The 23,781-nt window shown below is 41.6% G+C and overlaps 1 protein-coding gene and 1 long non-coding RNA gene across 11 annotated transcripts in view; one reads left to right on the top strand and one right to left on the bottom strand.

The window, feature by feature from the left end:
* The window catches only part of LOC146572769 (nuclear factor 1 X-type-like), a 116,031-nt gene extending 92,676 nt beyond the window's left edge, over positions 1-23,355 (bottom strand). For 4 of the 10 annotated variants that reach the window (XM_085277144.1, XM_085277148.1, XM_085277151.1 and 1 more), the window contains exons 1-2: positions 23,237-23,355; positions 6,421-6,504 (exon numbers count right to left, since the gene is read on the bottom strand). In XM_085277144.1, the coding sequence (XP_085133270.1) occupies positions 6,421-6,504; positions 23,237-23,347 (195 nt within the window). In that variant the 5' untranslated portion in view covers positions 23,348-23,355. Of the gene's footprint in view, positions 1-2,335; positions 5,965-6,420; positions 6,505-13,230; positions 14,458-23,236 lie in introns of those variants that run through there. The other 6 variants (XM_085277147.1, XM_085277143.1, XM_085277154.1 and 3 more) reach the window with 6 other exon arrangements.
* LOC146572770 (uncharacterized) lies at positions 13,438-17,584 on the top strand. Its single transcript, XR_014892746.1, has 3 exons — positions 13,438-13,561; positions 16,074-16,117; positions 16,454-17,584. It is a non-coding gene; the product is annotated as an uncharacterized LOC146572770 (long non-coding RNA).
* Positions 23,356-23,781: the final 426 nt, after the last annotated feature.

Raw genomic sequence — 23,781 nt, forward strand, 5'->3', positions numbered from 1 at the left:
GAACAGTCAAGAGAAAGCGGGAAGAAAGAGAACGAGACCGACGCGTTTCTAGGGATGCCTGTGATTCCGGGTTTGTTTTTTGGTTTTTGGTTTTTTTTTTTACGTAAAAACAAACTAACGGAGAAGAGACATACACACATGCATACACATTATACTTTAGTTTCAGTCAAAGAAAAAGCAAAACAGGTCTGGTCTGAAGGCCTGAAATAACTGTGAGAAGGAATCCTGCATGTTTTCCTCGGAGCTCTCGAAACCAGACTGTTCTGTTTAAGGAAAGGAATGATTACAATTCTCTGCTCCACTGCAAAAGGCTGTGCAGCTACAATATGGTTTGGAATACATTTTTTGCAAAACGTATGAATATTACAGTAAAGCATTTTGTAGGACTAAAAGAAACGCAGGGCTGCAGGCCGTGACCTTCCTGTATCATTGAAATGTAACACGCAGGCTGGAAGCCAAACTGTGATTTTATTATGTTTCAAAAGTCAAATTAATGCGCAAAAATTATACATCATAAGCCTTGTAATTGGCATTTATTGCACTGCAGGCTGTAACTTACAGGTAACTGAAGCTTGTGTTTAAAAAAAATCATTTCTTACTGACAAATGGGCCGACTGATATTAAACGGTAATTATTAACTCCACCTTTAAATAAAGGCTTGCTGGTGACGTGCGTGCAAATAAAAAAAGTGCTTTTATCCCGGTGTGTGAATTTGATAAGCCGAGCGGCAGAAGGGGAAAACGGACCTGCGGTGGCCTGGAGCAGCAGGCTCGGCGCTCCTGTGGTCCTCATCTGTTAACTCTGCAGTGACTGTTCTAATATAACTTGAATAAACATAACTTTAAATGTATGTGCTCTGTCGGGCACAAAAAGTGCGGCGCTGTAAAGAAAATGAAAAAGGTCATTTACAGCGTGACCTTTGATCTCCCGAGGCCTGTGATATGATCTGTTTTGATTTACAGATAAAGGCTCCTTACGCACTGAAACAACACAAGCCGAGCTCATAAAGACAATGTATTCACTGTTATGAAAAATGAAACAAAAAGAAAAATAAAGCCTAAGCTCTACGTCACTTCTGTCAAAAAATCAACAAAGACAAAAACAAAGGTTTGAAGGTTGTCCTAGTCCTGTGTTTTCCTTTAATCTCGAGTTTATTTCTAGTGCACAGTTTACAGATATATATCAAAGGAACATTATAGGGTATGAGGTGAAACAAGATAATGCAGCGTTTTAGTGCACAGTGGCAGAAATGCTTAGAGGAAATGAGCCTTGAAAGGTCAAAACTAAGTCTGTAATTTCGAATTTAGGTGAAAACCTGTGAGCTAAATATTCACAGATCTCAGTTAAAAGCTGCAGTTTAAAGAAAATGTTTTAAAGCAAATTGATCTAAACTTTTTTTTAACTTAACTTATTCCTCTGTGTAGAACCTGTACCTGATCCACGGCCTTTAAAATTACGCACATTACATTCTCCCGCTTTTTTTAACCGGGAGAATCCCTAAAAAGCTTCCACCTATACTGACTTTCATACAATGATTATGCAAATATTACGGAGTGGTTCTGTTGTTTATTTAAAGGGCACCTCCGTTTTGTCATTAATCAATCTGACACCACCGAGAACACACACATGCACACTTGCCCACAATTTCTTATTTGGCTAAAAAAAAACAAACCCAAAAAACAATTAAAAATAAATAAATAAAATAAAGCACTTTGTTTTGTTTCTGCTGTTGCAGAATATGATAAATCCAGTTAAGATTGCATCTAGGACGTGACCCTTAAAGGCCCCCGCGGCTGAAAACTGGCAGACCACCCTACAGCCGTAAGTTAGAAACCTTAAAAAAAGAAGAAGATTTTACTACTCAAGAAGCTTCATTAAAACTCGTTCATGAGCTTTATGGATAAAACCGGTTATTGCCTCCGTTTGTCTGGAATTAGTCGCAAGCTGTCAGGACACCCAGCCCCTCTTCCCCTTTCTCCAACCTCCGTTTTATATAAAATAGATTTGGGAGAAGCGCCATTTTCTCTCCAAACCATGCGCAATGAGACGCACAAGAAAGCCCGTTGGAGGAGTGCCATTAAAAAGAAAGGGGGAGAGAGAGAGCGCGAGAGAGGGAGAGAGAGTGAGAGAGCGAGGGAGGTTAAACACTATCGGGGAAAAGAGAGCAGAGTTGGGAAAAGCTCCTTCGTACGCAGCAAATGACAAGTAGCAGCGCGACAGGCGACACAACACTGTAAACCACGTACAGTAAAAACAAACCGGAGGCGCGCTACACCGGGGGGGAAGGGAAAAAAGCAAAGCGCCGGAGCCTTAAAACGGCGATTTTCTTCCATACCTGTGTCAAGCAGTAAGGGGAGTACATGTTGGAGTCTACAGATGAAATTTGGAGTTGCTGATAACAAAGTTGGATGGAGGTTCGCTGCGGTGCCGCATTGCAAAGCCGCTGTGGCTCAGTCCAGGCTGTAACCCCGCCTCACTTGCAGTGAAAGCTCCGCGCTAACTTTAGAGGAAAGTTTTTGCTGCTCTCTCTCCCTGCCTCCCTCCCTCCCTCTTTCTCTCTAACGCTCCCTCTCTCTCACTCACTCTCTCTCTCTTCCTCCCCGCTTTTCTATCAGATCGTCACAAACCTAACATTATGTTTGAAACGATCGTTATTTAAACGTTTCTTTTCTCTTTTCTTTTCTTTTTTTTCTTTAAGAATCAACGCTTCGCTAAATCCCCCAAAGAAAAGTCGCTTGAGCTACAGTATTCCTGCAGAACTACAGGGGCTCAATGTGCGCCTGTGGTACTGTGCGGGCAGAGCAGTCAGCTCGTTGTATTTTAAAGATAGTAATACTTTTGTAAATGTGGCATGGGATTTCGCTTATATTTTACTACATGATTTAAACACTTCGGAAGCAGAAATCTAAGCTTTTAGTTCTGTTAAATAATGTTTTTTATCTATCTATCTATCTATCTATCTATCTATCTATCTATCTATCTATCTATCTATCTATCTATCTATCTATCTATCTATCTATCTATCTATGTTTGCAGTCTTTTGGTCATGTAAAAAAAACGGAATCTTTTTTTGGTGCAGGGATATTTACTTTGACAAAACTGTCTTAAAAATCTTTGCCAATCACTTGTGTTTGCCAGAGCAAACACAAGTGATTGAGGTGGCAGATTTCCTCAAAAAGATCCCTTTTCTGCTTTCATATCCTTTGCTCTTATGAAGAATGCAGAAGCAAACCCAAGTGTAACCAAAATAGAAAGACCAAAAAAAAAGAAGAAAGTTTTAAATTTACAGCTCAGATTATGCTGTGGTCCTTTGTCAGCCAGTCATCTGGATGGTGGCACAAAGCTTTCTGTGTACAAGCTATTTAAATGTCTTACAAGTTTGTTGAAGGGGGCCCGATTGTTAACTTGACTATGTGTTACTGTAAAGTAAACGTGCGCGGTAGGGTCGGCTTTTCATACTGCTGAAACATCTCATTAAATCTGGACCGCCTATTTTTATTTAATGCATTTTACAAGGTGTCAGAGCTCAACATGAGCCCTGACTCTGCAGCTCCGCTTTAGCTTGAGATGCTGCGTGCCGCTCGTTTTAACTAAAGAGCTCATCATCTGAAAGTTATAACCAGACTTAAATATTTACAATGGCAGGCGTATTCATGAACCTAAACAAGTCCAAAATTATTACAGCAAGTTGTAAATTCTGCTGTCTAAGAGTCATTTTTTTCAGCCATGATACATTTTGCTTTGCTATTTCTGCTTTTGTTTTTAACTGAATCCAAGTCATATTCCAGTATACGGTATATGTTTATGTCGACAAAAGATACCTGAACTTGTGCAAAGTGCTCTAAACCGGTCTCATTGTGCCTCTATTGTATGGAAGCAATACACTCTGGTTCTAATCAGGCTTGGCTTTATCCTCACCCGCTCCCTGCTCCTCAGCCTAATCAAACTCATATATGCAGGCAGAGTGCCTGCAATTATACATAAGCCTCTGCCTTGTGCATGTGTGTGTAAGAGTGTGTGTGTGTGTGTGTGTGTGTGTGAGAAGAGAGAGAGCGAGCATTAGTGAGAAGAGAGAGAGCGAGCATTAGTATTTGGAAGCATGCGTGTGCCTGTGTGTGAATACAATTCTATATGTGCAAGTCTCCGTGTGCGTATGTGTTCCAGTTGTGCAAAAGTTTTTGCTCCCACCCACATGTGTGCGCAAGGGTGCGGTTTTGGGGGTTGAAGTCACCCTCGTGCTTGGATGCCAAGTTTTTCTGGGGGGGGATGAAGCTGTGCAACTTTACGAGACCTCAGCCTATGTAGCATACATAGAAACCTACACCACAAACGCACATGCATATAGTGTACAGTAGAGACAGACACACACACACTCACAGTTTCAGTGCATTCATGAACACAAATGTCTGTTGGTCAAAGATATATTGGCACAAACAACCAGAAAAAGAATTTCACCCAGAAGAAAAAGAGAGAAAAATCTAAATTGAAGTGAAAGAAAGTAAAACATATTGAGGTGTAGTGTTCTTTTCCCAAAGTCTCTCCTCTTTCCAAACCACACCCCACCACGGCACAGGCCCAAACCCCAAAGCTTTTGTCCGCTCTCTCGCTTTCCCTCTTTTTCTTTCTGTCTACCCCATTTTTTCTCTTTCTCAGTGGGTCTTTTTAGTGTCACTTTCTCCTTTTCTGTCTCATAATCTTCAGCTATTCTCCCTTTCTTTAGTTTCTTTCTTTCTTTTTTTTGCTGTCCTCATCACACACACACTCTCCCTTTCTGCTTCCTGATTTTACTGGTTGTCTTTGTTTCTGGCTTCAGTCTGACATTAGGTGTCCATCTCAGTATTCAACACAGGCACTTGGCTGCAACAAACAAACTATAGCAACCGACCGCAGAAGTTACAAAACACTGACGCTTGGGCTTTCTTTCCAAACTCTCTGCCTATAATCAAACAGTCAGGTCTCAACATCACCTTTGAAAGCCCCTCGAGCGCACAGGGATCTAGTGGTTTCTGAGACTACGCTTGCCATTAAAAAGCACATGAGAAAACCATATGGCGTGCCTAAAGTTAGCATGTTGCGGTCTCCCATTGACACACAGCACTACTCATATCCTTGTTGTTTACCAATGCCTGTGGCTAGGCCATTAAATATTGAATGTGATGTAGCATACTGATACTGCCATTAGCATGCTAAATGTGTGAGACAGGTGGTTGAGGCTGCCTTTCAAAAGGCAGGAAATATGTGAACAGAATATTGTGCAACTGTACCGTTTACTACGGCATACAGTGTAAATATTGTTTGAGTAAGCTGTTTACGTCTGCCTGCGAAGCGGCATGCCAGTCAAATGCATACAGGCATATGCAGTCAGAAAGACATGGCTGACCGGCCGCCACGGCTAACAAGCATATCATATACAGTGTGGATCCCAGAGACTATGGATCTGTTTGTGAGTGTGTATGCAGAGCACTGTGTTAGGCCTGCTGCTTTTTAAAAAAATGTGTTTACTATATGTCATACTCTGACGGCTTTGGATTTGTGCATTTTTACCATATTTGTATTCAGCTGTAATAAAGACGTATAGATTTATTTTGCTGGGATTATGTCATAATTAGTTTGTTTTAAAAGTGGAAAATGGAGCAAGTCATATTGAAGCGTGTAGGCCAAAAGAACAATTTTCCAGGCAGTCTAGCAGTTATCGCCAAACTCATTCTGAAAGCTGATTTTTTTTGGGGGGGGGAAATATTTGTGAAAATTACCATATGTATAACATGTAACCCAGGCAGTATCCTCCAGAAAAATTTCACTTTTATAACGTCAAGTATATTTTTCTTTGCTTTAACTGGCTTCTAACTTTTGCCCTGCACGTGACGCGTGTCCTCCACATGAATCTGCAACAAAACCAATTTTCTGCCAAGCCTAAATAATCCCTTATAAAAATACATGTCACGGAAAAGTTGACATTTTTAGGAAACATAGTGTTTTTGCAGGGCACTTTTGCCACATGTCAGCGCAACTGACAGATGAACTGAGAACATTCATGAAGACGTGTGGGAATTTTTTTGTGTGTGTGTGTGTGTGTGCGGAGGAAATGGACATATGAGCGAGCTAATAGCACAACGTCAACACAAAATGTGGATGTATTTTCTGAACACATTAATGGAACCCTAGAAACAAACATTCATCATGGCAAGAATGAAGGTAGCATAGTGTTTCCTATGCTGTGGTCGGACCATGTCAAATGAATGCACTAATGAGGCTTTTGTACTTTAAAAAAGTCCTCCCCCCTACAAAAGAAAAACAGAGAGGGACTGGGTTCCTTTTTTGTTTTTTTGTGTCCAGGAAATATATCTTGGGACATCAGTGCAATTAAAAGGACAGATACAGAGAGCTTGCAGTGTGTATGTATTTTGGGGATGTGTATACCCTATATGTATCAGACACGAGGAAACATTCAGGCATCCCTGGGCCTCTAGTGGGATCGTCGTTCACCAGGTAGGTGTCAGTAGCCTGAAAAACAGAGAAATAGTTATTCAGTTAAAATTGTTTCCATGTAGCTGAAAAGTCATGCTGCGAAATGTGGAACAAATACAGCACAGATTTTAGCCCAGCATATATTTTATATCATTTTAATATTTATTAAATTAAATATTATAATTGGATTTCGTTGCTCTTTAATAACATATAGTATATTTAAGAAGTATTGCAACATTTAAAGCAATCTCACAACACTCTGTTAATTTGTTTAAACCAGTGTAATTTAGATTGTGGCAAAACGAAATTGTGATTTTCCTTCCCTCCTCTTTGTGAGACGTAACCCTAAAATGTACCCGCTCCGTGTGAAACAGTCTTTTAACCCCAACTGGTTTCATTTCTCCACAGAAGCTCCACAACACTTGCACTATAAATCCCCAGTCAGATTGTCTGTAAGTACAAGGGTGTATGCATGCATATGTGTGTAGGTGTGCATTCAGGGAGCTTCATTTGTATTCTAAGTCAAGCAGGCAGGCGGGCAGGCAGGGTTCTGGCAGGGCCCGGAGCTGTGAAATAGGCTCTCCTTGCAGTTCTGCAGTTGATTGGATCAACCTATCCCACTCTACTTAGCCGAAGGGAGCCCAAATCCCACAGCCGCTGTGCCGTTCTGTGAAATCCTATTTCATTTCACAACTTTAACGGATAAAAAAGCATGCACACGCGCTTGTGCCAGCCCAAGACCCCATGCCACATTTATTCAGCGAACGGGAGCAGAGAGAAAACACTGCATGTGTGTGGAAATGCCGAAATGCACACGCATATAGTCTAACCCTCTTGAAAATATAATCGCCCATATGCATATACATTTTTTCCACACCCATGTTCACTCTGCCTCACGCGCAAACACACTGCAACACGTACCAGCGCACACACACACACCGATATACACGTGCATGCCACTTACGCAGACACACAGACACAAACCCCATAATAAGAGCCAGACGTTGGCAGACCACACAGCCCTGAGTTGTGGTGAAAACAAAGGCTATTCATATCCTTCGCAATGAGAGGTCTGTATGGCTAACTCTCTTTCTCCCTCTCTCCCCAATCTCTCCCCTCAGCTTTTTATTACAGATAATCTGCACTCGCAAACCTTCCATTTTTCTGCAATTGTGCGATTCTTAATCATCTTTATTAGTCCATAAACATTGTTTTCTTTTTCCTATTTTTAGCCCTTTTTTATTGCTGAGGCTCTCGACTCCTTGAGGGGGCAACACGAGTTTCAAAATGATGATGAAGCTGGGATTCAGAGTCAGAGAGGCCTGCTGATAAGAGAGCAAGGCATTATGGGAATGGGGTAATAGAGTCCCTCACATCCACAAATACACATCCATGCTAATAGACATGCAGATCCACACACACACACACACGACAAAATGCAAGCACTCAGATTCTGCCAGGCCACATGTGTCTGATAATGAAATGACGCCTCTGATTGGCTGGCAGGCAGAATAATGGCCTGGATCCACGACACCTGTGGTGGGGTCCACAGCAGTGCGAGCCTGCTGACTACCAGCAAGCAGACCACAATGCATCAGGTGTGCTGGAGCCTCTGTGATTGGCTGTCCCTGGCCAGAAACAGCGTCAGGTGCACCAGCAAGCCTACCCTGATTGGTTGAGTCGAACCCAAAAAGCTGCGGGTGGGAAAGAGCTGTTTTTATTGGCTGCTGCTGCCCAGTGCTGCTGGTGAATGGGTGTCTGGCTGGATGGCAGTGGGACAACTGGGAGCGCTGACTATTTGAGAAAACCTTTTGTACATTTGTAGGTTTTCGTACCCCCAGAATCTCAGCATTAGCTATCATTTAACCTGACTTCAGGAAGAGCAACATAACACACATAAAACAAACAACCAAAAACCCCAACAACAATTGAACTCCAACAGTAGATAATTTGCTCTCATTTCATATTAACCATCCAACAAAGAGGAATTTAAACACCCACTTTATGTTCGCCAGAAAAACAGGTGTTGATGAACCTCAATCCTATTGTACAACAATGAATAACATGAAGCTAATGAATAGGCTAAGCTCTGTACCTGGCACTGGGGAGGCCAGAACATACTGATTCCCTTTGTAGTAAACCCCTAAAAAAAACTCCAGGGCCCCCAAACACTCTCTCCTGCAGCAGTGTATGAATTATATATTGTACTATATATATAGAACATATGCCCGGCCCATATGGCCAGCCCTGAGCGAAAAAATCTCAAAGCCCTGCTTAATTAACATTTTAGAGGGAAGATTCGGAGGCGGGAGATTGAGTCAGTGACCTATTTGGAGTCCATCATCGCCCAATGCAAATGTGTTAATTGAGACAGATTTTCCTACTTCACAAATATGTGGAGTAAGGGATGCAGTGGAGGATTTTTATTTATTTATTTGTCTGAGCCATCTGATCTAAGGTATCTGTATATGGTGTGTTTTAAGCTGCCTTTCTTTCTGCCTTCACTGACAAAAGAAGACACTTCTCTTTCCTTGGCTCACTCGCTCTCTCTTTGGATTTAGTGTTGACGACCATATGGCCAAATTCTTTGGAGGTGAGATCTCCGAAACCTGCTCTCGCACTGCACGTACACTCACACATGTACTTACAAACACACCTCTACAGAGCTTTGTGTATGAAAGGCCCTGATGGTGGAATTTGTTCTCAGGTGGCTCCATTTTAAAGCAAATGAATGGCATCATATCAATGATCCCCCCCCCCCCCCCCAACCACACACACACATCGCCCCACCTTTCCTCGCTTTCTGTCTCTCTGCATATCACATTAGCAGTTACACACAAAAACACACACTTGCACACTAATTCACCACCTACACATAAAAACTTACACTTGTCACACACCTGGTGCAGCCCTCTCCTTGTTTCCACAAAACCTTTATCCTGGCCACCCCACAATCATGAACCACAACCACTACCAGCACTGTTGATCCCGCTTTTTTCTTTTTTTTCTTTTTCTTTCTTTTAAAAAAACATGGTTATTATAACCACCATTGTGTCTCAACCATGTTTTTATCATCGTTATTTGGTGCCTGAAAAGCAACACTGCCAAGTTTAAGGCACAGGATGAAAATAGGGGGATGGGGAGAGGAAAACAGTCCAGCCAACCTGCGTGAGATGGCAACCACTTCAAAGATGCCAGGCCGCACCGGCGATCTGTTCCATGGTGTGTGAGGAGTGTATGAAAGGCAGAAATGGCCGCCGTGTGAGTCCCTGCCAAAGCTGCCTCGGGGAGAAACGTTGGAAAAATACGATTTTTCACACAGCCTTCTCAGGGGGGGTGACGAGAAAACAGGGAGGCTAAGAAAGAAGATGAGAAACCAAGGGGCTGCATTAAAAAAATGATGGATGGATGGCTGAGTAGAGTGGGGCTAATTATTTCACTCCACTCGTGAGTCCTGAAGGTTTGCTTGGGTCAGAAGTACAGCCAAGACGCAGAGCTGAAGATTGCATTTGGCTTAATTGTGCAGTTGTGTTTTACACAATAATACTAAATGTTGGGATCCTGGATAAGGCGGGAGGCACATCGTGTGAAAAGCGAGTCTGTTCAAGAGGCCTGACTGCTGGTGTATTAAAAAAATAGATGCCTCGAGTAAAAAGATATTTGACTTGTGTGAGAAATTCATACAAGCTGGTTTGCGGTTTAATTTAAAGGTGAGGTGAGGTGAATCACCTGAATGCCAGATAGATAGTGAAACTACGCCAGCGTTGCTTTATTTAAAAAACATCTTTGTTGACCAAAACTGTTCGGTTAAACAGGTCTGAACAGAGCGCTCATTGTGACACACCCCAAGATGCACTTGGCCTGGCAACTTGCCTGTCAACTACTAATCTTGCTAGACAGGATAGGCTATGGCTGTGGCCTTATGATAATACCATGCCAGTTGTAACACTGAACTGAACCAGCAACATTTCACTGACACACTTGCTTGCACCAAACGCCCCCTTGGCACATTAAGTAACCCAATGCCACTGGCACCCTTCTTTGTACATGGGTCCTTATTCATTCTCTTATTTGAAGGTCCAAACCACATTCAACTAAGGTCTAGCTACTCTGGTTAATGCATTTAACAATGAGGTTTGGGCTGGGACAATCAACCCATTGTGTCACACAAGGACTGATCCGTGGGGAGATTTTCTTGTGGTTATGGTTCTAATACAGTAGAGTTTACCACAAAGACCGGGAAGCATGGAGTTACACACACACACACACACACACACACACACACACACACACACACACACACACACACACACACACACAATGTGACTCAAGGAGGCAGCGTGTTGAGCTCATTTCAAATGTCTCACCCACTTCCATCTTAACTGAAATGGTACTTTGAAAATGTATTTAATAATCTGGTAAAAGGTTTACGCCCACCTCCCAACTTGGCACCAATAAGTTTCTTGACTTTTATTTGACTGACAGCTTCTGTGGTTGGCACGTTTTCTCTGCAACAACCGCAGCGCAACCAACTGTGAAATTATAGGCCGAGAATCAAAACAAAATGAGCATCGTATTATCACTGCCAATTACAAACAATTGTCTAATGTTTGGCTTACCTTAAGATATATAGACAGATAATTGGAAAGCTGACATCAGAAGACACATGCGGCCTAGAATTTGACATCTTGAGCATCTTGGGGCCTGTCTGTGTTGTTGTTTAGCAGGTATGACTGTGAGTCAGGGCAGCTGGGGCAAGAAAAAGTTTTTGGTAGGTGACCCCCTCGATGTCACGTAAGGCTGACATTTATAACCCATAAAAAAACACGTGACAACGTGTGGGCTATGCGCCCTTCATGTAGAGAGCAATCAGGGTGCTCGTGCAAAGTTGGCGGCCGATGATAAATGTGCAAAAAGTGAATGAACACTTCTGCTAATGCTCTTTAAAGTAATGCTGCATATACAGGCAATATTTGATCATGTCAGTGACCGCGAATCTATATATCTATCTATATATAAATATATAGATAGATATATATATGTGTGTATTATTTTTAAAGTGTTTTTGTTATGTATACTCACTCAGTATGATAAAGAGACAGATCTGTAATTATCCGAGTGCCAAGTTTATACATTTTTTCCCCTCCTGTATCTTTGGTGCTTATCATTTGTGAGATTCCGTGTGCATTCCCAGAAACATTATAATCAGATACGGTTTCAGTCTAAATAAACTCTCACTGTTTTATTTCTAAGGATTGACTGTTCTAAAACAGGTCTCAAACTTTCAGGAAGGTAGATGAGTATTTGTGTGTAACAGCATCGATATTTGAGGTGAAGACGTGTGAGCAAGAGTAAGAGGTAAGAGTTATATTACAGGATTGTAATAGTGAGATACTGAAACATATCGGATGATCTACAAAGTATTTCACAGTGCAGTCTGTTATTTCTATGTTGCAGTAAACAACCATCACTATCACCTTAAAATACTTCACAGGTTTAGCAAATTTAATCAGAAATCTATGAGTAAAAATAGCTTAAACAAAATACCAAAAATAATGGAATCTTCTGCTTCAATCTCTTAAGTTGATTTAGCAATGATAATGCTGCATTTTTATTAGGACATTTTAAAACGTAAAGCTTTGAGTTAATAGAGATCACGTAAAGCTGATGGTCACAGCCTTGCATTTTCAATATTGCTGTAGCAGTTTTAGAGAAGATATTGATGATAAAATCTGATATTTATCTCCAAATGCTGCTGGATTTAGAGAGATAATGAGCTCATCGTCATCATCCGATTTTCAGATCAATATTAAATGCTTCGGAGGTGCTCTAATTTATGCTACTTGCTCTTTCTGAGGACTCTCAGCGCTTGTTCTGAGGGCACAAAGATGGTCTGTGTGTCACCTCACCTCCCCACCCCCTTGTAGTCGCTATAAAGTGTCATCAGCTACGCAAATGAAGTGCCCATTGATAAAAAAGAGCAGCCGCCTTCTGATAGAAAAGACTCGAGTCGGCGAGTGCAAGGTGGAGTAACGCGCGAGAGTCGTGCGCCACGTTAATTTATTGCGATTCTTAGGGCATAATAATAACCAGTACAGCAGTAATAATCGTCCACACACGGTCACTGTGCGAGTCTTTAAGATTTACCTTTGCTTTTATTTTGTGTGACTTTAGCAGCAAAGATCAGACTCTGTCTACAGGGCCACTCGATGCACGTTAACGCGCCAGAAAGGAGAATTGCACTGATTTAAATGTGGAGAAAATTAATTTTGAACACATGCCATGCACATAATTATTACAGCTGCAGATATTTGAGAGCACTGTGGGAGAAATTTCACGAAAAAGAACTGCAACAAAAAAGTAGCTTATTGTTAACAAATAAATGAAAATCACTTTGGTCATAAAATGCACGGAGCTGTAGGAAAAACAAGGCAGTGTGTGAGAATAATATTTAACACTCAGCGCTCAGTACTGAATGTTTATTCAATCGCGGCTCATTTAGACGCTTTGTAATTACATTTGGCAGACAAACGAGTTGAGTTACTTTTACATCTGCACGCGCGCATACACGCACGTGCACAGGGACGCACACAGGTGTGTTGTGGCCCAGAACTCTAGCACCAAATCCATCCGCAACAAAAGTTCTTTACAAAGAAATTAGAGCCCTGAAATAAGTGCAAGCATGTTTTGTTTATTTCCAGCCCTATAGACTTTACCCTATAGAGCCAACAGAAAGGAACTATTGAGTTACACAGCACGTACCATTATAGCGTGGGGAGATCTGCCAACCCTCTCAATGCCCCATTTTCCTTTAAAAGTTCAGCTTCCAAAAAAGTGAGAGAGGGAGTGAGAGATGAGGGAGGAAGACTTGGTCTCTTCGCTGTTGCCGGAAGCAAAAAAGGACCTTTAAACACGTCGGCTTTAGGCCCAGATAGAGAAAAAAACACGCTCTTTCAAAAGTCGGTCCACTCTGAAAGCGATAGAAGGAAACGAAGACACCAGCTCCGAGCCTTCCGTCTACCGCTGTTTGGCGTCAGATGCGCCCATGTCCCGCAGAAAGAAGTGAGGGAGACGTCTGCGTCTAAGTCCCGAGGTGCGTCCTTCGGCGGCAAAACTCCAGCAGACTGGGAGATGTTAAAAAAAAAACCCCTCCCCGAATTAATACTGATAATACGGGTTTAAAAAAAATCAAAAAAATAACCCAAAATAATAATGGACGGGAGAAGTGACGCAGAGTAAGTTTTGTTTCTATTATTTTTCCGTGTGCAGCCTTTGCGGTCGATCAGCTTCTGTGTCCAAAACGTGTCCAAAAGCAGCTGTCTCCTATGCCGCGCGTCCGATCTGTTTTACCCTCGTATCTCTCTCTCTCTCTCCTCTCTCTTGATCCGAACGCACACAAACACACGCAAGCACACGCACGGAGTTACACGCAAACGGGGGGGACACCCCTGGTCCCTCGCCGCCTCCTCCTCAAAGCTGACGAGATGAAAGAGCAGCTTGCGTTGTGCCTCTTCAAATCGCTACAGCCTCGCCGATAGAGGAATGCCTGTACAGCGATACGTCGTCGGTCGCGGCTTCGGCGGGGCTCTGGATGCCTCGGTGCGTAAAAATGGAAGCTCGCCGTGCGCTCCGGCAGCGATAGATTGCCTTGCTCTTCCCTCCCTCCCAAAATATCAGCCACTAAATAGCTCACCTCAGCAGCATGCGCCCTGTTTACACGCACATACACAAAATAATAGACGGGGAATTGGGGCAGTTGTTTACAGTGGGGGGCCGGTGCTTCAGGCGGCAGCGTCGAACTGGTGAATTATTAGGTGAATTATTAATAAAGCGAGCGGTGTGCAGTCTGTCGCGGAGAGAGCGGAGCGGCCAGGAGAGCAGCTGGGGCTTTAGGAGCATTAGGAGGACCAGAGGCTAAATCACGGGCTGCAGGGATTAGAGAGCTGCGCCGGCTCCTACCTACCGCCTGAAGTTTGCAGAGTGACTCTGTGGGGACGGCCGAGCGAGAGCAGAGCTGCTCGGTTTTTATGTGTGTGGTGTTTTTTTTTTTTTTATGTTTACAACCCAAGAGCAAAGATCGGGCCACTAAAGGATGATATGTTATTTTAATGACAACCTGGCCATAGATATAAGCTGTGCTCTGTGTGTCCACGCATCTGATAATATAAAAAAGGGGGAAAAGTCAGCTGTCATTTACTGAGCAGCCAAGCAGGACCGCTTTCCTCAATCCCAAAACTTACTTTGTTTGATTTCCATCAATATCTGTAGCACTAAGGGTATTTTGCATGTGACTGTCAGGATGTGACGCTGTGAAGCAACAGGATCAAATTCATCTGAGATATCGCAGACATTCTCACCAACATGATTTAAAAAAACAACAACAACACTCTCTCCACTTTACCAAAAAGCAACCACGTGTTTTAAGAAACTGTTTATTGCTCCAGAGATTTTAAGGACAACGGCCAGATCCAGCAGGCCTGCCACATAAGACACTTGGTGCACATGCTTTCTGATGTCAAGTTTCAATTTAAGAAAGTTTCTTCTTCTTTTAATGTAAACTTGGATACATCACCTGGAACAGATTTTGATTCAAATGAAATTGGCCAGGAGAATTTGTGGGGACACCGTGGGGCCTAAAGGACATAATCTAAGAATGAAAAAGTCACTTTAAAAAAAGCAGATAAGAGTGATTTAAAAATAAACTCTGGAGAAAACAAAAATATCTGGAAGATTTTGTGCAGATTTGGTCACTCAACCTGTTCACACGCCAGTCACATTCAAAACTTGGCCGTTTCTTGTTTCATACTCAACCTTCGGGCTTTCCTCTACAGTTAGAAACGGCTGGTTCAAATCAAAGCAACAAACTAAATATTTTCGTTGTTGCAGATGAATCTGATACACATCGTCTGGATAAATCAGAATTTGGCCTTATTTCTGCTTTTATTTTCAGCTGTGCGTGTGGAGTTATCTGCCTCTCTTCTTTAGAGAGAGAGAGAGGGGGGGGGGGGGGGGGGGGAACAGCCTAATGACATTCCTCCAACATGAGGGTTTATAAATAATTAAACGCTGACCTCCCCACACATTTGGCCACATCAATTAATCATCTCTAAATGAATTTGTTTTTGTTTCAGCATAATTTCGATTATTCGGTTTGCGTCTGTGGCGGGATGACATGTGCGGGGTTGTTATTGTTGTTATTATTGTTTAGAAACGGAGGCCCCTGTGGCCCAGTTACCCAACAGCAGGGAGATACGAACAAGTGTCGTTTTTATTTGTTTTTCTGTAGTTTTAATTTTGTTTTAACACTGGAGACAACCAAGACTGACCAAAATATGACGAGACTGAGCAGAAACCACGTAACCTAACACTTAGTAGGTCAACAATTTATCGCCTCCTTTAATTGATACAAGGACCTGTATTACAAACACATTTTCCTTTTGTTTATCATAAAATTATTTTTATGGAATTATTTTGAAAAAGAGGGAAAAAAAATGACTAGGCCTTCAAAATGTTGACCCTCACTCTCTCTATTATTTACATATTTCTGACATTTTTAATTCAATGATAATTTTGTTTAAATAACTAATAGGATCTTATTTGTTTAGGCATAAAACAAACTGCAGGTAGACGTCGAGGTAAGCGATTACTGGTAAGTTCAACAATCAGATGAATGATTGGCTTGAATACTAAAGTTGGTGAATGACTTAAAGTATGAAAGAGGAGTAGGAGCCTGCACAAATAATAATAACAATAATGACGATGATAATGAGTATAACAATGATACTATTATTATTAATAATAATTCCTAATGTTACATTAACATTTTTATTAATTGATTGAATGACAGAGGCTTTCTACCTCAAGCGTCTTGTTAAGTTTCACAGTTTGTACCTTGAACTTTCCCAATACTTTATTTATTTACTTTTAATATTAATTCTGGTCTCTCTCTCTCCCCTTCTTCTTCTTCTTCTTTTTTTTTTTACAGATGCTGAAGCCCACACATGCCCAACGGCCTGGTTGGAGAGTGACCAGTTAATTGGAAAAACACCAAACTGTGCCTCTAAACCCCAAATAATCCCACAACACGGTTCCCCCCCTCTTTTTTCTTAACTCTTAATTAAAGTACAAATAACAGCACAGTGAGCGCGCACTGTGTACTCAGCACAGCCCACTGTAGCCCGGAACTTACCGCAGGCCCACAGAAACTTCTACAAGCTTCAGGTAACGAATCTGCTTCCGGAAAAAAAGAAAAGAAAAAATGAGATGATAAAAATCGAAAGGTGTTTTTGTACTAGCAATAATAATAATAATAATAAAAAAATCACGTAGCTTTGTTTTAAAGCTGTTTAGTGAAAATCGTTGGAAAAATATTAACAAGACATCAAGACAGGTGTTTTAATCAACAACCAGGTATTTGAGGGGAAAAAACACCGTAAATAAAACAAGAGATTAAAAATCCGAAAAAAACGTAAAATCAAAACACTATAAAATTAAAGTAAAAATATGGCATAAATAAAAAACATAGATGGGGGAAAATCCACAGGTATTTAAAACACGGAATCTCTGAGGACGCTGAAAAAACGAGAAACTGAAACTTTAAATACCCCCTTCGTTTTCTTTAGATGTACATTTCCGCTTGAAATTTCAAAGGCAGAATTACACCTGCATTATAAAACGGAATGGTTTTAATAACGTAAATAACGTCGACAGTATTACACGGAATTATACATCTCAAATTGTTTTCTCAAATAAATAAAATCCACAAAAACAAAAAAATAAATAAAGAAAAACGCAAAAAAGTCCGATGGCCGTCGCAAAAACATTGTTTAAAATGTAATAATTAAAGCTGATAAATATAACACAGAGGCAAAACTGCATGTATTTGTTTATTAATGTGTCATAAATAATAATTTATACTTCTTCCTCCTGATGCTGAGGCACCATATGTTTAGCAGTTGACCTGGTTTCAACATTTCCCATGTTTTTCTTACAGTCCTGATTTATAATAATAAAAAAGGCGAGGGGGCTGGGCAGCTGGTCTTATTTTAATGTGAGGCCCTTAAAACTGTTTGTGTTTTTCCAGGTATTTAAATATTAAGCTGCGTTTAGTGGAAACAGGCAGTGCGCTAATAAAGAGAAGATTATTTGTCATTAAAACAAAATACAAGAAGGAGGAGAAGTCTCAGAAGACTTAATGCCTTCCTCTGATGTTTCTTGGAATAGAACATTAAAAAAATATATATTTAGTTGATATGCCTCAAAAGTTGAAGGACATTTGTTGGCTTTCACTAGTCCTAATCATGCGAGGCAACTTATGAGCATCAATTAGGCTGAGATTTGAGCTAATGAAAGCCCTGAGCAGTGAGTCTCACCACAACCCCCTAAACCAGCCATTACTGCAGACCACAATGGCTCTGATAGCACGCTGTTTTAAGACCCAGCATTATGTGGGCAATAAGTTCTCTAAACCTCACTGCGAGAAAAGAAGGGCACATTGTGGGATCAGGCAAGCAAAGTTTAGACAACATAGAAGGAGTTTTTCTAAGTCCAAAATGCTTGTCTGTAAACCCCAAAATGAATCAGGGGAATTTTTTTCTTCTTCTTTTTACTCCAAATGACAAGTTTCACATTCCAAGCTGGAATATAACTGCAAACCATGATTGACACGGACAAAACTAATTATCAGAAGAACACTAATGCTGAATGAGACACGGAGCTGCTCAGTGGATGGCACTGAGATATTGTAAATATTCACTCATCAGTGATGGACTTGGTGTCATTACATGTTTGCAAGATTAGAGGCACGAAATACAAGGCAGAACTGGAGTTTGCCAAACAGAGCGCACTGCCAAACTTCAATCAACAGGTACACACTTTATTGAAGAAATTACTAAATACTGAGGTGTATAATGAAGGGGAGACGGGGCGTGCTAGGGAAAAACCTGAAATATCCTTTAAGGATTTAGAAAGAATCATCTCTTTTTAAGCAATTCAGAAAACAACCCAGCAAATCTGTGTCTGTTTATGTGGTTCTCTTTCTGGCCCCCAAACTAAAAGCTCAAATAACTCACATTTGTCAAACGTAATGGCCCAAAAAACACAGAAGCTGATTTATCTAATCTGAACAAGTGTGGCAGAAAGGCATTCACCAAATCTATAACCACTATAAATAAAGGAAAAAGAAAATGGAGAAAACAATGCAAACAAAACTGTGAGCTCAGTCCAATAGCTTCAGCAGCTACTGCATGTATAATTCTACTAGTAAAGATCACACGCAGCTATGTTTGCAAAGCCACACATGACCGCTATAAAGAAACAATCAAACAAAGTATATATAGCAACACTGAAAAAAAAGAAGATATAAGAAACCAAATCTGGGATCTATAATAGTGCCAGAAGGAGTGGACTGCACATCTACAACAGAAATGGCAAATACAAACCGAAGGCCCGAGTCGTGCTGCCTTTCTTCTTTTTAAACCACTTCACTCTGACTCTTGACTGCAGCACTACTGACATCTACTCCCAGCCTGATCTCACCGCCGCGCGCTGCAGTGAAAGCTAAACAAAAATATACCCTGCATCGAGGCCATACATCAAACTCAAACTGGAACTATCATTTTTCCCTCTCTGCAGTCTTTATTCCTGTCCCTGCTGAAAGAAAAGCCTCGCAGAAATCTGCATCTCCAAAAGTGCAGTAAGCGGTGGAAAGGAAAGGGGGGCGAAAAAAAAAAGAAAAAAGACAAGGCTCTTTTTGTGTGCGGTGGCCGAGGTTTTATCCCTGCATTGCAGAGTGTTGTCTAGCATTACAAATCTCAGCCCCGGCCTGGATGGACACGGGAGGGCTCTGCTGGCCCTGCTCACACTGTCTGCATCTTTTACGCTCTGCCATGCAAATAAACTCAAATCAGCGAGCAGCTGAAGGAAAGCGCTGAGGAGATGGAGTGTTGTTGAAGGGGAAAACACGGAAGAGAGCGGAAATAGAAATAGAACCAAGCATGGATGGAAGGAGGAAATGGAGAAATGTATGTGGCAAGGAAAGAAGGAAAGGAGGAAATAGTTAGCTTCAAGTAGTTGCACAGGGGCCAAAAGAGAATAAGTCTGTGTGCGCTTGTGTGCAACGCAGAGAAAAAGAGCGGGTAGTAACTGGCCATTGGAGGGGTGAGGAATGCCCGGCCCTGGCACGGGAGAATGGGATGGAGGGTGGAGTATGTTCACATTGCTGCTGCCAGCTGAGCACATTCCCACTACAGAGTCATGGAGACTTTTTAACCTACAGATTTCGAGGCAGCAGCTTCAATCCGGAGATTTTTCCCCCACTGGGGGACAGCAATAAAGCGCTCACCATGATCTAAACCTCTAAACTGACATCAGGTGATTCTGAAATTATCTGGAAATGAAGATTCATTTAAATGTTTATTTCTTGTTATTTTACATTATACGGCTTACACAGACAGGAAATTTGGCAGGAGAGATAGGGCATGAATGTGCCACATGTGGTACTCGACTCAGAGACATTGTGATCATGGCGTTATGGTGCCTTACAGACCTATAGAGGAGAGCACAATTTAGGTTTTTATTATAAGCTGTAATTCCCCATCCCACCCCTCAGTGCTTATATAGTAGTTTGTTTTTTTTAACTGTAAGGAAACTGAAAAAATAATATGAGCCACCTAAAGACTGATATCACCTTAATTCTGGAATCATATTTTTTAACCTCTTTTTAAAAAAAAAAAAAATTCTACTGTTGAATATTTTGAGTTAAAACAGGGAATGTGGGGGTTAATTTAAAGGCAGCTGCATCTGGGAGCACAAGGTTGATTTCTAAACAATATACAACAGATAAGAACGGTGAAAAAAATAATTTAAATGAAGCCTGTGGGAGTAACATATTCATTGTTTGGCAATAATATCCAACACCTCTGAAGGCACTTCATGTCAAAAAGGGTCCTCGCGAAATAATTTTCATTATTGTTTAGGTATTATTACGATTTTTTTATATGGCTGCACTCTTTTGAAGTCATAGAGGACATGTGTGAGGAAACCCTTTTCAGCATGTGCTCCCTTTTAGGCTGAACTAGTGAACTCTAGCAGGAACTGTCTGACAATGAGAGAAAAAATCCTTTAAATTGATAGTATTTTTAAGAAAAAAGGACTGAAGGTAAATGTACTGAAAGCTGCTGTTAACTCAATTATTAAGCACAGTTTTGAAATACTTGCAGTTTGGCTTGAGGTTTATATTTTTTATTGATTAGGTTGCATCACTACATGGTCAGAGGGAAATTTTATACTTTTTTTTATCCACCTCATGTAATTTCTGGGTGATTTGGAGAAAAAACCCAATATGGCAAAAGTGGACAATGTCATAAAAAATGACGCTTTGTTGTAAAGTCAGCAGTTGTTACCGTCTGCAGGCTTTTTAGTGCTTCTAAAGCGTGTTATTGTTTCAGTAAGAAGTTTAGGATTTGAATGCTTTTTCCATTACTGTTTATCAAAGTGTGCAGTAAAGCATAACGTACGGCTTCACTGATTTGTCTAACTGCAAATTTTACTCTGAGACAAATGTTGGTGATGCATCGGGAGTACGTGACATGAGGACGCAAAGAGCCGTTTGGCTTTCTGAAGAGAGACCTCACCTTTCCTAGAATTAAAGCGAGACGAGCTTAGTGTGTGTGCATGTGTCTTTGTGCTATAGTCAGTGCGGTGGTCTATCAGTAGCTCACACTGGGCACAGTTTTGATAGCACGCCACATACACGCACAAAGTGAAACTGATAAAGCATAAGTACAGTTCTGAATCACATATTTCACGTCAGATTACTAGCTGGACAACGGGGATATTATAATTAAGAACTAAAAATAATTAGGTGACTAATTTATTAGATGATTGACGGTTATTTTATTTTTTTCCAAATCTAGACATTTATTGGTTCCAGCTTGTTCATGGTGGAGATTTGCTGCGTTTCCTTGCCATGTTTGAATATTCTGGGTTTTTTTTTTTGGAGTTAAGCGAGCAAAAGGAACAATTTGAAGATGGGAAACTGGTGGGAGTTTATTTTTACACAATTGCTTTTCATATATCTGACAATGCAAATAAATACCTAGTCAGACGAATCATTTAAATATAACCCTAAGTTATGTTATTTATCTTCAAGTGAGAAGAAAATATGAGCCACATTACCTACTCACAGGGACACAGTAGCTCCCTGTATTTGTACGGACGATTGCTTTTTGTGTTCGCATCCTTCTGAAGCAGGCAGATACTCTTCTTTGTGTCATAAACAGTTAGCAAACGTGACCTGATGTGAGGTCACCTAAACGGCAGCACACAGGCTGTCATTGTGGCTCTGTGTCTCCTCCCATTCTGAGAGCGAGGACGACTTCAGCACCGAGCGAATTTGTTCTGGGCCGGGCAGGTCAGCGGCGGGTGCAGCGTAAAAGTTAGTTAGTTTTATGTTTGTGTGACGAGGAGGGGGGACGGTGGTTAAATGGAAGGTATGTGTGTGTGTGGTGTGTGTGTGTGCGCGCGTGCTTCCCCAGGAGAAAAGAGGACTCCTAATCTGTTTTCCTGGCTCTTCTTTAAAGGGAGAGCAAGACACACTAGAGGCTCCCTCTGATCTGCTGCCCCATCCATCCCTCACTTTCTCTCTCTCCTCCATCTCTCCTTTCCTCACTTCCATCATCTGTCTCTCGTTCCCTCTGCTTTTAGCCCTCGTTTTCTCGGCCCCCCGTCCCTATGCTCTCTCATCTGTTGTGTTGGCCCGCTCTGGTCTTTGTATGGCGACAGCCCCCATCTCCAGATACTGCCTAAGAGCTCTGATTCCACTTAATCACTCAGTTTTTTATTAGTTTTCCCTCGCAGGGTATTTTGTGTTCTGAATTGCGTTTATCTATTATGCTGTTTCAGATTTATTGCTTTAGGAGGCAGACTGTGTGGCACACTACCCACCAATACGGTACACGATGCTGTGATCTCTCTACGTCTGCCCCTCTTTATGCCTGTCTGCTTTCATCCCTTCAAAATTAAATGAACAAATACACAAGGAGGGTGCTATGCCACACTAACTCACAACTCTTTTTTTTGTTGTTGTACTTTTCCCTATACTTTTTTATTAGTTTTCTTTAATTTGGGCGTCTCAGGGTCTCATCTGCATTTATTTAGCATGCAGAAAGACCACAGGGGAAGAATATGTGGCATCGGTTTATTGGATGGTACTCTACTTTCACATCCATCTGTCCTGGCATCTTTAATGCCTCATTGATTTACTTTTCCAATTTCAAAATAAAAAAAGAAAGTCACAGGTATGGCTTCCTCTGTGAGCACAGATGTCTGTCTTTGAATGAATTTTGAGTAATTTGCTGAATATTTAGAGCGGCTTAGTCGTGACGTTGGCACCTTTGAATTACACTTAATTAAATTACAGTAAAAGAAAATACTGTTGATTATTCGGTCATTAATCAACCGCTAGCGACGATTTTATTTTGTCAGCTGACGCTGTTGCTCAAGGTCATTTTGTTGCCACTTCTTTGCACTGCAGTTTAAACTGCTTATTTCTACATAATTAGGAGACATGGCATGCATACTCAAAATATTTTGCTCCAAAATGGCGGCACACCATCCTGGCCCTCCATTTTGTTCTGTCACTGGATCGAGTCTGGATCCTGCACCTGACATGTTGGACCAGTGTTTGCATTTGAAAATACCCTCTCTCCACGTCCTGCTGTTACTATGCAACCCCTTCTGGTTATTGGTCACCAAACGTGCCGCTAACCTGCTGCACCAATAGGACGGAGCCCCGCAACTGTGGTTTCCTCCTTCTCCACTCTGCTTCCAGGGCTTCCTGTGACCGGGGGGGGGGGGGGGGAATATGGGCACTGGCCATCACCTCGACCAAATCCAGAACCAAATGAGAAGAGAGACTCGCAGAAACAGCCAGACAGAGGGAGACAGAAACAGAAAGCGCGAGTGAGCCAGGGTGCAATAAAAAATTATGATTACACATTGATAATTAGTACAAAGCAAGAACTGCGGTCACCATGTAGACATCGGCAGCTCCTTTTTGGAGTGAAAAAGGGAAATTAATATTCATGACCTGGTTCCTCCCATCCAAAATTCAGCACCCTCCCTCCCTTCCCACTCTGATCCTCCCTCCTCCTCACTTCCTCTCCCCTCCGTTGGGTGGCAACACTTGGTAGGGCACATGGTGAGACAGCTGTTGCAGGGCAACATGGGCATCTGTGGTGCTACGTAGAGGAGAGGAGGTAGTACAGCGGGTGTGGGGGGTGTCTGTAGGGGTGCAGACGGCATCAAGAGAGG

Source organism: Mchenga conophoros, linkage group LG6, assembly GCF_057382185.1.
Source record: "Mchenga conophoros isolate Kocher_MC1m ecotype Shallow Benthic linkage group LG6, M_conophoros_male_GT1.1, whole genome shotgun sequence".
Classification (NCBI taxonomy): Eukaryota; Metazoa; Chordata; class Actinopteri; order Cichliformes; family Cichlidae; genus Mchenga; species Mchenga conophoros.